Source organism: Myotis myotis, unplaced genomic scaffold, assembly GCF_014108235.1.
Source record: "Myotis myotis isolate mMyoMyo1 unplaced genomic scaffold, mMyoMyo1.p scaffold_m19_p_2, whole genome shotgun sequence".
Classification (NCBI taxonomy): Eukaryota; Metazoa; Chordata; class Mammalia; order Chiroptera; family Vespertilionidae; genus Myotis; species Myotis myotis.
In genome coordinates, this window is record NW_023416324.1 from 62,779,336 (window position 1) to 62,794,996 (window position 15,661).

The 15,661-nt window shown below is 42.7% G+C and overlaps 1 protein-coding gene and 1 pseudogene across 2 annotated transcripts in view; both read right to left on the reverse strand.

Moving 5' to 3' along the window:
• Positions 1 to 5,084: 5,084 nt before the first annotated feature.
• LOC118675042 lies at positions 5,085 to 7,751 on the reverse strand (annotated as a pseudogene).
• A 4,490-nt stretch (positions 7,752 to 12,241) lies between these two features.
• DDAH1 (dimethylarginine dimethylaminohydrolase 1) overlaps positions 12,242 to 15,661 on the reverse strand; it is a 135,532-nt gene continuing 132,112 nt past the window's right edge. For both annotated transcript variants that reach the window (XM_036349557.1, XM_036349558.1), the window contains exon 6: positions 12,242 to 15,221. In XM_036349557.1, the coding sequence (XP_036205450.1) occupies positions 15,105 to 15,221 (117 nt within the window). In that variant the 3' untranslated portion in view covers positions 12,242 to 15,104. The remainder of the gene's footprint in view (positions 15,222 to 15,661) is intronic.

Consider the following 15,661-nt stretch of genomic DNA (forward strand, 5'->3'; position numbering starts at 1 on the left):
GTGGCTCTCTCTGGACTCTTGGACCTGGCCTACTCCAGACTGGTTCTGGCTTTTTTTTTTTAAAATATATTTTTATTGATTTTAGAGAGAGACGAAAGGAGAGGGATAGAGAAATAGAAACAGTGACCAGAAAGAAACATTGATTGACTGCCTCCAGCACTCCCTCTACTGGGATTGAGCCTCAACCTGGGCATGTGCCCTGACTAGGAATCAATCTGGTGACCTCTTGGTTCATGGTTTGATGCTCAGACACTGAGCCACACTGGCCGGACCAGAATGGCTTTTTTTTGCTCTTCCTTTAAGTCTCTCTTAGGAACTTACTTGGGGAAGGGGACCTTCTCATGGAAGAGGGTGTCACCAAGAGAGAAACAAGATGTTGACAGCCAAGGTTGGGCCATCCAAGGTCAGATCCACCTCTTTTATAGATGTTATAGACCCCTTCTGTACGCCAGCTTAGAGGGCTTACAGGGATAAAACATGTATGGAGATATTGCTGGGACATTTCAGGGCTTACAGTTAGGAGAGAAAGCAGCTAAGAATAGATACTTGAGAGAGGGTGCACATATAAGCTAGATACTGCCATGATTGTATTTTCCTTTTCCTCCTCCACCTCCCCATCTTCAGCCTCTCCAGCATCACTAACATCATTATAACTATCACTTATTGCACACCACCTGTGCCAGGCCCTCTACATGCAACATATCTTTTAACCTCCACTCCAACCCCAAGAGGTAGGCATTATTGTCTATTTCATAGCTTGAAAAGCTGAGGCATGGAGAGAACCAATTTTATACTGTTGTCATAAGGATTAAATGACCTAATTTAGATAAGGACATCTAGCTCAGGGCCTGGAAAGCACACAGTGGTTAATATATACACTCTTATTGGTTTAACAGGGGAGGACACTGGCTTACAGGAAGCATGTGCTTTGCCAGGGTTGCTTCCAGGATTTATATATAGGAGGGGTCGAGGGTGGTGATGTGGCTTGGGGTGTTTGGGACTGCTAGGGGACTTGTCTTAAAGCTGTGTTTGCAAAAGAAAGTACACCATGTTAACTTAGCTTGTATATAACAAGAATACCAAACTTTTCTAACCTGATTACATTCATACTTGACATAAGATCAAGACTATTTCAATTGTTCATTACAGTGGTGACTACTATCATCATTTGGAGTAGCTTGAGGTCTGATGGAGATCATGGGTGGCCAAAGCCCCTCCAAGTTGCCTTTTGGTGCCACCGCTGTAATGGCCCAAGCTAGTAAGGGGTGGAGCCAGGCTTTGAGAGCAGCCCTGCCTCGAGAGCCCATGTCTTCACTACTACCCCATGCCACCTCTGAGAGTTGGCAGAGACATAACTAACTGGAGGTTTGGTTTTCCCCAAGCCTGGCTCCTGCCTGAGGAGTTAGGGGTTGATGAGCTCCCTGTGCATATAACTCTCTCTGGGGCCACATCACTGTTTCTTACAAAGTAAAGCAGAGACACAGAAACCCTAAAGGTGGATCTCTCTTGGGTGCATTTCGTGAATAACAGAGACTCCTAGCTCACACAATGAGCTTGGACTGGATCTCTTCACCATTCTCCAAATTCTTCTGGAAACCTGTTTCACAGCATTAGGTCAAACTTTCTGTCAGCCAGCAAACTGGCTGCGACAGTCTCCATTTAATCAGAATGTTCCGTCTCCAGTGGAAGGGCCCACGGTGCTGTCCGGCTCTTCTGGACTGCACTAATGACACAGCTTTTGCCCAGAGGGGTTCTATAGTGTTTGACAGATTCTGGATAACTGTGGTGACAGCGGGCAAGGCTGGGATTTTACAGGCAAAGGCTTCTCAGATCTGAAGAGAATATCAGAAACGCACATTTGTAAAAGCCTGTGTCAGATTCTGATCAGAGCAAAGAATGGATTTTAATGAGCTCTAAGTGAAAAGCAAAGCCAGCCCTGCTCTCGGGGAGATAGATGGCTGGCTCCAGTCTCTCACTCATTGATTCATCCCTTTACTCCTAGACTGCCAGTATTTATTGGGGACCTACTATGTGTCAATAAACACCACCTAAGCACTGGGAATGTGAGGACCTGCATAGATCCTAACTCAGAGACCACTGTCCTCTGTAGAGGACATGGGTGTGTAATGAGACAAGTGCTGCATATTATTTATATTGGGCTCACATCTGAGTTTGTCCATTTTTCTGCTTTTGCACTTTTTGAATGTCCTGAGCACTTGCTGTGTTAGATGGGAAAGAGGGTAACACATACACCCAGATCTTCATTAATATGGAAGAGCAGAGGTGGGAAAACTATACACCCACACATCATCATTTTGAAATTTTAATAGGGTACGCGCTTCTCATGCTGAAGAGCACTGGCCGTGCTGCCCAAACTAATGCGGGTTTGAGTCCCAGCGGCTCGCCCACTAGCAGTGTGGCTTTGTCCAGTGCTGCGATGCCAGGAAAGGGGTTTCTGCCCTCAGCCTCTAGGGTGAGAACAACCTGGGCATAACCAACAAAAAGCAGTGTGCTGGCAGGTGCTGTTGCCAAATGCAATGGTTAGTTTTATGTCACGTTGAGTGGGGCATAGAGCGCCCGGATATTTGGGTGAATATTGCCTCTGAGGAAGGAAGAATTCTCTCTCTCTCTGCTCGATGTCTTTGAGCCGAGACATCGTCTTTTCCTGCCTTCAGACTTGGATTCAGGCTGGAACTTACACTGTCGGCTGGCTCTCCTGGGTCTCCAGCTTGCCGACTGCATATCTTGGACTTATCAGCCTCCATAATTGTGTGAGCCAACTCCTTGTATTCTATCTATCTATCTATCTACTATCTATCTATCTATCTATCTACCTATCTATCTAATTAATTCTGTTTCTCTGGTGAACCAAGATTATACACCTAGCAATAACAGGAGGGAGCCCTTGAAATGTTTGGTGCGTTGAACAAAAGTGCCCTGCAGGTTCTTCATGCGTTAGAAGCCTGGGGCACTGAGGACGGCCTCTGCCGCCTCCCTTCCTCTCCCTCTTCTCTTCCTCGTTTCTCCACCTTTCTCTGTTCCTTGCCTTCCCCACCTACTTCCAGCTCTCATTATTCTTAGATTCTTGTCTTTCTCTTAAGACACAGGTTACAGGTTAGGACCAGATGGGCATATTTCACACAAAGAAGTGAATAATTAATAAGAATTAAAGTGCTGCCACCCCGACACCAGGGTTCGTGATTTCTTTTTTTCAGCAAGGGAACACATCCTTAGGGAAGGAGCTGATGCCCGTGGGAGAAGATGCGGACATGGGACAAGGAGTGGGTGGCAGGGGGTTAGTTCCCTGGCCACGAAGCCTTTAGATTGTCCAGATTCCAGCGTGTATGGGTCTTACATGCCCTTGCAGGGACTTTGACTCTATTTCTGGTTTCAAACAAGGACGGAGAGGCCAGGCCTCAGAATCTGCCCAGGCCAGGTCCACAGCCGGGTCCTCGGGAGGCTAGGTTTCCCTCGGGTTCACATGTAGCTTAAAGGCCACCAAGTCAGCAGCCACAGCGTTCTTATGCCCCCGCATCTCCGCGCCAAGAGGCCTCATGAGAAAACGTAGATGACCACCTGAGGGCGCTGTTACTCCACAATTTTTCTGTAACACTACAGTCAGCTAACAAGAGCGTTTAGATTTCCTTTGTTTTGGGGGCGCAACCAAAGGATGCCTCTGGCAAAGAGGGGTAACACATCCTCCCAGATCTTAATTAATACGGAAAAGCAGAGGTAGGAACACTATGCACTGACATAAAATCATTCTGAAATTTTGCTAGGGTACCCGCTTCGGTGGGCAGCATAGAATCATGTTGAAGAACACTGGCCGTGCTGCCCAAACTAAAGCGGGTTTGAGTCCCAGCGGCTCGCCCACTAGCAGTGTGGCTTTGTCCAGTGGCTGGGTCTCTCTGGGCTTCAGCTCTGTCATCTGCTTCATAGGGCACTTGTGAGGGTTACAGGGAGGAGGCTAGGTGCATAAAGCTAAAATAACTATTATTAAATTCTATTTACCAAATTAATAAAGAGACCAACAAGGGACCAGCTGTTTGCCAACCAAATGGACCCGGGGGGAAGGGCAGGGGCGGGGGAGGCTGGGGTTCAAAGCTGTACAATTGTATGAAAATGGAAGAGTATTCAGACAGAAGGATTGGACAGGTCAGGCCAAGCAAAGAACATGCCACCAAAAAGGCTACTTTTCCCTCCTGTTGTTCAATGCACCCGTGTACATCTCTGCATGGCTGCTGCACTCATAGGCTTGCCTGGCTGCGGACCAGCTTCTCTCAGTATTACTCCGAACCCTGTCCTTTTGAGCACATTTCGTTCTCATGCCTTTTTGCTTATTCAGGCCGCGGTTCACCCCAGCTAGAAGAGCAAAGCGAAGGCCAAAATATAATGCGGGATTTGGGAACTCGACGGGAAAGGAGCAATGACCAGTTAGCAAATTATTATACAGGCCATGTGGACTCCACGGCCGACATAACGAGTAACTTGGTATGTGTGGTAACTGTGTGCACATGAGTTGAGTTTTAGAAAACGTATAAAAGAAACATTATTTCCTTTTTAAAAAAAAGATGGCAAGAAGCATTTGTCAGCAATTATTATGCAGCACTATTTCAAGGGTTGGGCTCTGTCAATGTGTTTTAACCACTAAAGAAAAGGAAATCTAATTGGGCCTAAGGTAGCTGTAAGAGTGGCAGCTTATGAGTTTTGTACTGACAGGTGCTGGTGAAAAGCTGATTAATCCCATTCAAGAACATAATAGGCTGCGTTTGTATAGCACTGCATAGGGTACCACGTACTTTTCCATAAACTCTCTCATTTGATGTTCCCAACCACTCTCTCTCTGAGATATGAAGAGGACAAAGAGTATTATTACTGTCATTAAGAAAAACAGCTTGATTGAGATATCATTCATATACCAAACAACCCACCATTTAAAGTGTAAAAGTCAATGCTTTTAAGCAAATGCACAGATATATGCAACCATCACAACTGCTTTTAAAATATTTTTATCACATCAAAAAGAAACCCCTTATCCATTAGCTACCACTCCCTCTATTCTCCCTGTCCCCTTCTCCCCCTACTCTTGGCCCTAAACAGCCATGAATCCACTTTCTGTCTCTACAGATTTGCCTATTCTGAGCAATTAACATAATTAGATTAATATAACATATGGTCTTTCACTTAGCATAATGTTTTCGAGGTTCTATTATATTGTAGCATATGAAAGTATTCTATTCCTTTTTATGGCTGAATAATATTCCATCGTATGGAGATAGTATATTCATCAGTTGGCATACATTTGAGCTGCTTCCACCTTTTGTTTACTTTGAATAATGCTTCTATAAACATTCATGTACAAGTTTTTGTGTGTGCCTGACACATGCTTTCTTTTCTCCTGTGTAGCGACCTATGAGTGGAATTGCCAGGTCATGTGGCAACTCAGTGTTTAAGTGTTTGAGGAACTCCAGGCCTGTTTTCCAAAGTGGCTGCGTCTCCATTTCCTTCAGCAGTGTGGGAGGGTTATGACTTCTCCACATCCTTGTCGCTGCCTGTTATTATCTGACTTTTTCATTCTAGTCATTCTAATGGGTGTGAGATATCTCACTGTGATTTGGATTTTCACATCCCTGATCTGATGACTAATGAGATCAAACAGCTTTTCATGTGTTTACCTACCATTTGAACATCTTCTTTGCATATATGGAAAAGATCTTCAGATCCTTTGCCCATATAAAAATTGTATTTGTCTTTTTTATTATTAAGTTGTAAGCGTTCTTTTTTTTATTCTTTAAATTCTTTATTTCATGCACCCATTTCAGCAATATTGAAATAGGTTTCTCATACGTGCACTCATTCCTTTTATAGATTTAAAATATGAAATGGTGAACGAATGTTACAAATTATAATCAAAATTTATAACAAAGTGCTTTTAGAATAAGACTATAGATTTAAGAATTACGTTAAATTTCTAGCACTCATATAACACAGGAGTAAAGGGCGTTGGTGATGCTAAAATTCAGACTAGCTTTCCCCCATCTTAATTTCTCTGCTCCCTTCCACTTAAAATCTTAAAAAGTATTCATTATAAGTTGGAAGTACAGAATTCTTAGAAAATAATAGGGCGATGAGTTGTATGGTTCTCCGTACAGGTACAATCTAGTCTTCAGCAATCTGTAAGCCATTGACAAAGTAACTCCACATCCAACAAAAAAGCCAAAGCACGACTTGGCGGGGGAGGGTAACAAGTATGAAATTGTGTGGTGGATCCGTGCTCCGACAGAGTCTCAGTGCAGGACAGCCGCAGAGCGATCTGGGCCACTTAGGAAATACAGAATGCCAACACCAAGAGATGGCACAATAGTTTCAAGGTTATTCAGGTGGGCCCTTCCTGCGCGTTCCACTCTATCATCAACCCGCAGGTACTTCTGGGCCTTTTCTCCTTGGCTGAAGCTTGCATAGTCTCCCGGGTTGGCAAAAACCTTTCTTGTCATTCTATAGAACGCAGTTGCAGCTCTCCTAAACACCATTTTTGAAAGAACAATTGTTGTATAGGAGCCAAATGCCATGAATACTTCATTTTCCATTAGCTGGGCAAGGTCGACCATTTTTTTCAACTTTGACCGTGGATCCCGTGGATTGCAGCAGGAGCAAAGCTGCAAACCTGTCCCGGCAGGCGGGTGGCTGAATTGGGGGACTTTCTGAGTTGTAAGTGTTCTTTATATATTCAAGATATAATACCTTATCGGGTGTATCACTTGCTAGTACTTTCTCCTATTTGGTTGGTCGTCTATTAACTTTTTGGATAATTCCCTTTGAAGAATAAAAAAATTTCAATTCTTATGGCCAATTTCCAGAGACTTTGAATGTTTTTATTTCTAAAGTAATCTTCAGTAGTTTTGTTGGGAAGCCAGTTCACAGCTCTTCTCACGCTGTCATGCTGGACATGGAACCTTTACTACTATTATATAATAGATGAGAACAATGTTCATATATTTGGGATACTGGGGGTAGCATTGGAGAAAAGAAAGTCAGCCAGGATCAAAACAGTACAAATGCCTAAGCACAGAATTTCAGGAGGTCAAGGACGTTAGATGTTACCTATGCCGGATTTTACTGGATAAAGCAATCTTTCTACAATCATTCTTCGATGTGGCCCTTCAGTCTCTACTTGAACACCCCCAGAAATGAGGAACTACTACTATTAGTTTAGATTAAACATGACCCCCATGAGCAACAAAACTATGTAAAAACCCAAACAGCATGCGCCTAGCAAGGGCTGCTGAATATACAAACAAGAGGGGAAACAGAGAAAATAGGTTCTTTGGAATCCTAAATAATCTTATGTCACCAGCGGGTCATGGGCATGCTGCAAAAAGCCAACTAACTGTTTCTGAACACCAGGTGCCCAAGAGACCGCTCTAATTTTAGAATTAACATAGTGCTTACTAAAGAGGCCCAGGACTCATGGGTCTGGAATGTGATGTTCTTTCACCCTCGGGCTCATGTCTTATTGTTGAGTCTGCTCCAATCATTTCCTGACATTGAGAGAGGGAGAACCAGCCCACAGAACCGGCATGTGCCTGAGGAATTGGCCAAGAAATAGAAAGTAAATGCTGACCTTGAGAGACAGAGTTGATGGTGGCCACTCTCTGATGAGCTTGTTTTCGTGGCGGCATTGTGCTGATGAGCCTCTGCCCATTTTATTTTTATTTTTTTAAAAAATATTTTTATTGATTTCAGAGAGGAAGGGAGAGATAGAAATGCCAATGATGAGAAAGTATCATTGATCGGTTGCCTCCTGCACGTTCCACACTGAGGATCAAGCCCACAACTGGGAATCAAGTTGTGACTTCCTGGTTCATAGGACGATACGCAACTACTGAGCCACACCAGCTGCACGAGGCTCTGCTCATTTTAGATCCTGTCTCTGGCCTTAGACCCAGGAGGCTGAGGGAGCAGGGGGCCTCACCAAGGCCCGGTCACTAGCCAGTGTGCAGGTGTGGTCCGTCTGTGGGGAATACCAGCAGATCAGAGAGTAAGAGAGGCTGGGACACTGCTTCCTGGCTCCGGAGCCTAATCTTTGGCTGGAGCTGTGGCCCCTACCCTGTCCCAAATCGAGTAGCACCATCTCCTGTCCTTGTCCTCTTGGGCCTAGGAATGCTGCTGACAGCTGATTTCTGGGTGTCTCACCATCCTTTAGTTTGTACCCTTAATACCCATACCTTTGAAATCGACCTTCATGGAAATCTCTTTGATTCAAGTGGAGGCGAATTCTATTTCCTATCTGACAGATTCCTTGTCATGGTATCAATGTTCCTTCCATCTCCTCCAATGATCATCAGGCAAGCAAGCAAGCCCATCATGCTGTCCTAGTGCTAACTCTCTGGGACCTCATATGCTCATCTGAGTCCCAGATAAGCAAGAGATGACTTTGTTCATAGCCCACCCTAGAGTTTCAAGCCTGTGCTGGATGCACGAATCTGTTTGCTCCGCACGCTTCTTCCAGCTAACATTTCCACAGAGCTCAAGTGTGATGTGGAATCAGATTGTGTTTGGTTCCTGAACTTTCCTGGTATCAGTGTGAGATACGCAGTTTGTATCTTTATGGAATAGTGGGCAATTTCAACACATAGTGCATGGTATCCTACTTTAATTTTCAGCAGTTTTCCTCTGAGTTCTGTCCTCAAATCTGAGCTAATCAATGTTTCCTTGTCCCTGAGCAGGAGCTTAGAATACTATTTTTAAAAAGCTTAAGCATAGGAAAAAGCAAACTGCCTTCTAAGGTCTTTGTCAATTCACCCAAGCTTGCTCTTTGTATTCTTAGCCAAATGACTAAACCTTCTGTTTATAAGTAGAGGGGCCTTCCCAAGACCTAGGGACCCATCAGGTCACCAGCCAGCGAGGCTATATTTTTACCAAGTGGTTCGCTGGCATACTAGTTTGAATCTTTTATTTATTTATAGTGACAGCAACATATTTGGTGCTTGCACGTTCTCCTAAAAGCCTGATAACCCCAGGTATCTCGTGCTAAATGTGGCCGAGCTTCCCCTGATTTAGAAATGAGTGTTTGGAGGGGGCGGGTGGTGGGAAACATTCCAATTTGCCAACAGTGTACAGATGGAAGTGTGTCCTTGCAGTAGCCCTGTTGGCTACCCAGAAATCCCTCCAGCTTGGAGGCATCGATGATGAAAACCTTGAGTTATTTCTGGAGTAGGTGATTGATGTTTCACAGGGCAGATGACACTTTGATGGGATCCAGACTCGATGTGATAGGAGTTAATGAGGATAATGATGATGATAATGATTATTTACATTTTCCCTTTCTTCCACAGAACCTTTCTGTCCTTTTATCTCATTTGCATTGACAATGTCCTGTGGGAGGAGGGGAAGGTGTTATTAAACTGTTTTTTCAGGAGAGAGAATAGAGAGAGAGTTAATCACCCAGCTTTCAGGTTCCATTTGGGTGGTGAGATGTTTAAATGACACATTAGACTTGGAGAAATTAATCTTAAGAGAAGCACCAGTCTCACTTCCCATTCCTTCAGTGCCATGCTCCATGCCAAGCTCCAGGCAATATCCCTTCCTGACCCAAGTCCTCAGGGGATCCTCCCAGACTGCCAAATTCAGTTTATCTCAGCAGGCGCAGCCCTGAACATTCCCACCTATGTGACCTCGCTATGCTCTTCTATTTTCCCACGTTTCAGCCAAACAAATCCACTTGCTCACCCCTGCCATCTGCTCCGGGCACCCCTTCTCCTTTCATAAGGTTCATCACATTTGCAGTAATTTGTTTCATTTGTCTTCCTATTTGGATGAAAATTCCAGGACAGCAGAGATTGTCACCATTGTATCCCCCACGGCCTAACAGACTTAACTGGCACACAGTAGGTGCTTCTGAAGTGCACACCCACCTCCATGCCTTTGCTCATGCTGCTCCCTCAGCCTCCAATGCCTGCACTCCCATCTCTGCCTGCTGAACCCAGAGCTGTCCTTTCAAGCTCAGATCCAACCCGAATCCTCTCTGGGAACCACCATGCCACTGTTCCTTTCAGTTCTTACCTGACCTTCAGCCGTGTCGTAATCATTTGTGCACACGTGTCGTCTTCCTTCCCTGCCCCTCCCCGACTGTCAGCTCTTGAAAGGCAGGAGCTGTACCCGGAGCCTGGCACAGTGTGAGCACGTTAGACTTGCGTTAACTTGTCTGAAAGTACTGCCGGCCAGCATTCTCCATTCAGGAAAATTCCCATTTCCAGAGTCTGCAGCTCATCACGAAAGGGAATTTTTCTCCTGCTTATCTTCCTCTATTCTTCTGGGAGGCCGAGGGAAGATCAGTTAGGGAACCCTGCCAACTCTCCCTGTAAAAAGCGTCTCCCATCTCTTCGAGAAGCGCTCTGGCACTTAGGTGGAGGGCTGCATTTCCTACTGGGGCCCAGGGCAAGTTTACAGGGATGGCCATTGGCATTATTGAACTTCATCACCCATATCAATGACAGCCTAAGTACAGGAGAACTAATCAGTGCAACCTCAGCTGAGAAGGTGAGATGAAATCAGTGACCTCTCCGAGGAATTTAGTACTGGTCTGGGCTTCTGGTGAGCATTTGCACACACCATTCAGTTACAATAAGAAGACACCAGATTGGACTAACTCTGGGTAGGTGTGAAACTTTATAAGCAACACATTTTTTGGCAGCTTAAAGACCACCCCCCTGCTCCCCGCTACTAGCAACATGGGCACACCAAACATCTGTGATATAACACTCCATACAAATTAGAAAGAGCTTCACCAACTGTATCATGGAATATTCAGGGCTGTTAAAATTGATGGAGATCTGTGTTTATTGACATGGAAAAGTGCCCATAACATATTGGTAAGCAAAGGAAGACGCTATAAAACAGCATAATTATGTAAAATTATTTCATATTTATACCTACATTTATTCGTAGATGTGTGGATAGTCTCTAAAATGTTATAGTAGCTACCTCTAGGTGATGAAATGTTGAGTAATTTTTTCTTTACTTTTGTTTTTATAATTTCTTTTGTATTGTTTGAATTTTATTTTTACAGTGAGCAGTTATTTCTACAATCAGAAAAAGAAAACAAAGCTACTTTCAGCTAGAAAAACATTATCGAAAATGAAAGAGCCTCATTAAAAAATCTTCACATTTTCTTTTGATGTATCCCATTTGTTTATTTTTTCTTTTGTTTCTCTTGCTTGAGGGGTTATATAAGAAAAAATATTGCTGAGAGAAATGTCAGACATTTTACTGCCTATGTTTTCTTCTAGGAGTTTTATGATTTTGAGTCTAACATTTAAGTATTTAATCCATTTTTAGTTTATTCTTGGGTATGATGTAAGAAGGTGGTCGAGTTTTATTTTTTGCATGTATCTGTCCAACTTTCCCCACACCATTTATTGAATAGATGGTCTTTACCCCGTTGTATGTTTTTGCCTTCTTTGTCATACCATATGATTTCACTTATATGTGGAATCTCAAGGACAAAAAACTGAACAGACAAGATAGAAACAGACTCATAGATACAGAGAACAGACTGATGGTTGCCAGAGGGAAGTGGGTTAGGGGGACTGGGTGAAAAAGGTGAAGGGATAGAGAAGTACAAATTGATAGTTGCAAAATAGCCACCAGACTGTAGAGTACAGCATAGAAAATATAGTCAATCATATTGTAATGACTATGTATGCTGCCAGGTGGGTACTGGAAATATTGGGGGAAACACTTTGTAAAGTATATGATTGTTTAACTACTACGCTTTATACCTGAAACTAATGCAAAATAATGTTGAATGTCAACTGTAATTAAAAATAAAATTTAAAAATATTCACATTTCCTAAAAGATGCTTACTGTAAATCCATCAATCAAACAAAAAACAAATAAACTCTTGTATGAGAGAAGAAACAAATTGTTTACCTGCCTCCATATCTGAGCCATGTAATGTACTGCCCATGGAAAGCTTCTCTAAGGAGGAGCATGTGTGAAATCAAGCTCTCCTGACCTGGCCTGGGGAACATGCACACTTTTTAAGTGTCTGAAAATATAAAGTATCTCTTCAAATAGCATTGTAATTGGAGCTACTGATGGCAGTTGATTGACTGGCATAGTATTTCTAATTCTGCAGCTTATAAGAGAAAAAAAAGGACTTCCCATCCCTGATAGAAAAGAAATGATGACTTAATTCACCATAGCAGTTTTCTGTTAAAAAAAGAGAGACAGGCATACTTGCTGATCACAGTACAACTGACACTTTATTCCATTGTAACTGATATACTTGTAGGATCAGGACAGCAAGAGACTAAAATCAGTGCAGAACTTCGCTGGACGAAAGGGCCGTGAAGGCATTACTGGTTTTGGCACACAGAGTGGATAACCATACATTGGCTGGAACAAGGTGGTCAGTAAAATGAAATGCATAAACCCAACACCATGTGGAAATCGTGCCTGAGTTCTGTAGAATGTTAAAGAGTAAATAATCACCACGACTAACATGCAGCTCTACATACATCTCAGTATTCATCTACAGACTATTTTCTCCCCTTAGAGATGAAGACATGGCTGTAGCAATCTATCTGTTCACAGTAGCTTAAAAGAGCAATCAATATACACTAGTGAGATCTGCCTGTTGATTTCTATAACAATCCATCTTAGTTTAATAATGCTAAATAATGTACTTTCTCTATATTGTCCTTATAAACTGAATCTTACTGACTGACCAAATAACTCAACTTTTACTTACTTAAATACAATCACTAATGTCTTTATAATGTCAAAAATCAGTTCCTGTTAGTTTATCTATCCATATAAATCACAATAGACAAGAGGTTATCATTCTCCTTCAAAGTTAACATTATGCTGATGAGAACATTAAAAAAAAGTAACACTATTATGCTGCAGATATTTCAGATTTTCACATCCTATTATAGGTAGTCTAAAGAAGCCAGCCTTCTCTGTGACACAGCTGTGCAGAATAAGATTCTGAAGAGGCACACAGATTCTACCTCGTTTCTTGAGACAAAGTGAAGGAAAGAGGGAAAGTAGCAAAGGAAAGAAGTGAAAACAGTCTTAGTCGGACAAATTAATCAAAAGGGAAATCTATTCCCTTGCAAGTGACTAGACATAATAGAGAACAGTTCTTTAATTTGGGATGATGCACATAGACATTGAAGATTATGTGCCAGTTTGCTTTAATAGTAAGCCTATACCAGCTGATTGGGTTGTTTTTTCCGTGGTTGTTTTTGAGATGTTGACTTTTTCCCGAAGGAATTTCTGCTTCTGCCAGCATAAAGGGCAACCATAACTGCTGAGGATAATTTTTCTTGATTAACTAGGGCATGTGGGTAACATTCATTCTCTCTCTGATAAAAACATATTGTTCTCTCATGATAAGACAGTTGGAAATGTGACACTGACCAAGGTATGGTTTAATCATAGGATATATATAACTAGATATTTGCATGTGAAATGAATTTTAAAGTTAAGCAGCGAGCAGGAGAAGGAATTTCTTCCAATTCTGGCAAAAAGTCATTAAATAAATGAAATAGACTGAGAATGGTCAAGGATGTTTTGGTTTCCTCCCCATTTGCTAAGGGGGAGATGAAAGAAATGAAGGTAATTCTCATTTGATCATTAAACATATGGAATGTCTGATTACACACACATAGGTGAGCAGAGCAAGACTTGAAGTCGCATTTCTCAATCTGCCTGATTCTTACTCTTAAACAACAAGCCACAGGCAATATGGGAAAGGTGGAGATGACTAGAAAAATCAGTAACATGCCTGGATCAGCCACCCTTCCTTGGAAAGTACCATTTTCCTGGCCTGCCAACAGGCTGATTCTTTCAGGCTTAAGTCAACGACAATGATCTCTCCCTTCACTGTGGCACTGTTTTATGTAAGAGCTCCCTGTCAGTTCAAGGTTGTGTAATTTAAAGACTAGAGAGGAAAGCAGTTTTAATTGAATTCCACAGTAAATGTTCATGGGTATTTCAAAGAATTGCCCATTGTCAGCAGCTGGTCTCAAGTACCCAGCCTATCACTTCCTGAACATGCATCATCCAGCTCACACAAGACATCAAGAATCAGTGTTAGATGGGATGTCTGTTTGGAAAGAAATAACTTTGATAGGCCAGGATAATTGCCGGTGGTAGAAGGATAGTAATAGGATGAGTCACAATAGAGGGAAGTGGTGGGGTGGAATAAACTGAAGAGAAAATAAGACTGTTCCTCAGGGTCTATATATGGCCAGTAACGAAGCAAAAATTCATGGAATGTGACTTAAAGACTTTCTAAGATGTTATACCCATGGGGTATTTCCAAGCTTCTTGATCTATGATTTCCTAGCAACCATCTGGTGCTGAATTTACCTTCATAGGTGTGGTGCCCTACTTCTCTGGAATTTAGATCTCCAGGGGAAACCCCGTCAGGATGTGCCTCTGTGCTGTTAACTCACCTCCAAACAGCTGTGATCACAGTTCTGCTGAGGGATCCATTTGCCCTTCTGAGGGAGAGTGAAGATGTAGCCATGAGGCAGAGGAGACCAACGACAGACAGGGTGAACTTGCAGGAAGGTACCCAGAAGGCAAGACTCCTGATTTTACCCAAGGTTAAGGTGAATGTGATAGAAGTGAGAAAAGCAAAAGAAAGTAATGGAAAAAAGTCTTCAGAGTTTGCTAGAAGAAAAGGAGGGAAAGAAGGAAATCCATGGACCAGGGAACCAAAGATGATTAATGATAAATCCCAGCTTATCACACTAAGAAGACATTCTTCAGCATATATTGGCAACTAAATGATTTTCACACTGTTAATACAAATGCTGAGTGTTTCCTTACAGTCATTAATCACTTTGACAATTCATTTGCTCTATAATTTCTAGGTTGCTTAACTCTTTAGCAAATCCAGTGTAGGTACCACCATGAGGGGATGGAGGAGAAGGAACAGAATGAAACAACGAAACAATTAAAATTGAACTTCTGTGAACCAGAGTTAGTAGCACAGTGGCACAGTAGATTGTCAATGAAAACGACAGGAGTGGGGACAGTTGGCCTTGTGAGTGCAGGATAGCCAGCTGCAGGGCGGGACTGCCACTCAGGAGTCTACCTTCTTGTTAATTAAAACTGAGCAGCAGGTGAGCAGCCCATCCACCTTTTCCAGTTCAGATTGGCTCACGGGGATCAGCATGTAGTCCTTCAGCTTCTCATAAACCTATAGCACGAGTCAAGCACAGGGAGAGAAGAAGGATTATGTTTCTGCTTCTGTCTTGCCACCTGCTCCACACCTGGTGCAGAAAATTAATTTGGTTGTGAATTTAGGCTTTTCACCCAAGATGTGCATGCACTCCAGACCACATGGGTGCCCACAGCCATACCCATAGAGCTAGGAGCTTTGGTTAACCACTAGCCCTGTGCTTTAACCTCAAACCCAGAGATGTGTCAGAATGTGGTTGGTACTAGAGATATTGTCATTGCTAGATTCAGTGATATATGAAAGGCAGTGGCCGTGTTTTCAGTCTGAGTATTACTCTCTCTCCACACTTTAAAACCCTTATAACCTTACTTTAATGTTTCTTTCCTCACCAATACCACTGGGAAAAACCGGAGAAAATATCATTTATGTGAAGCATTTCAGATCAAACTGCTTTTAAA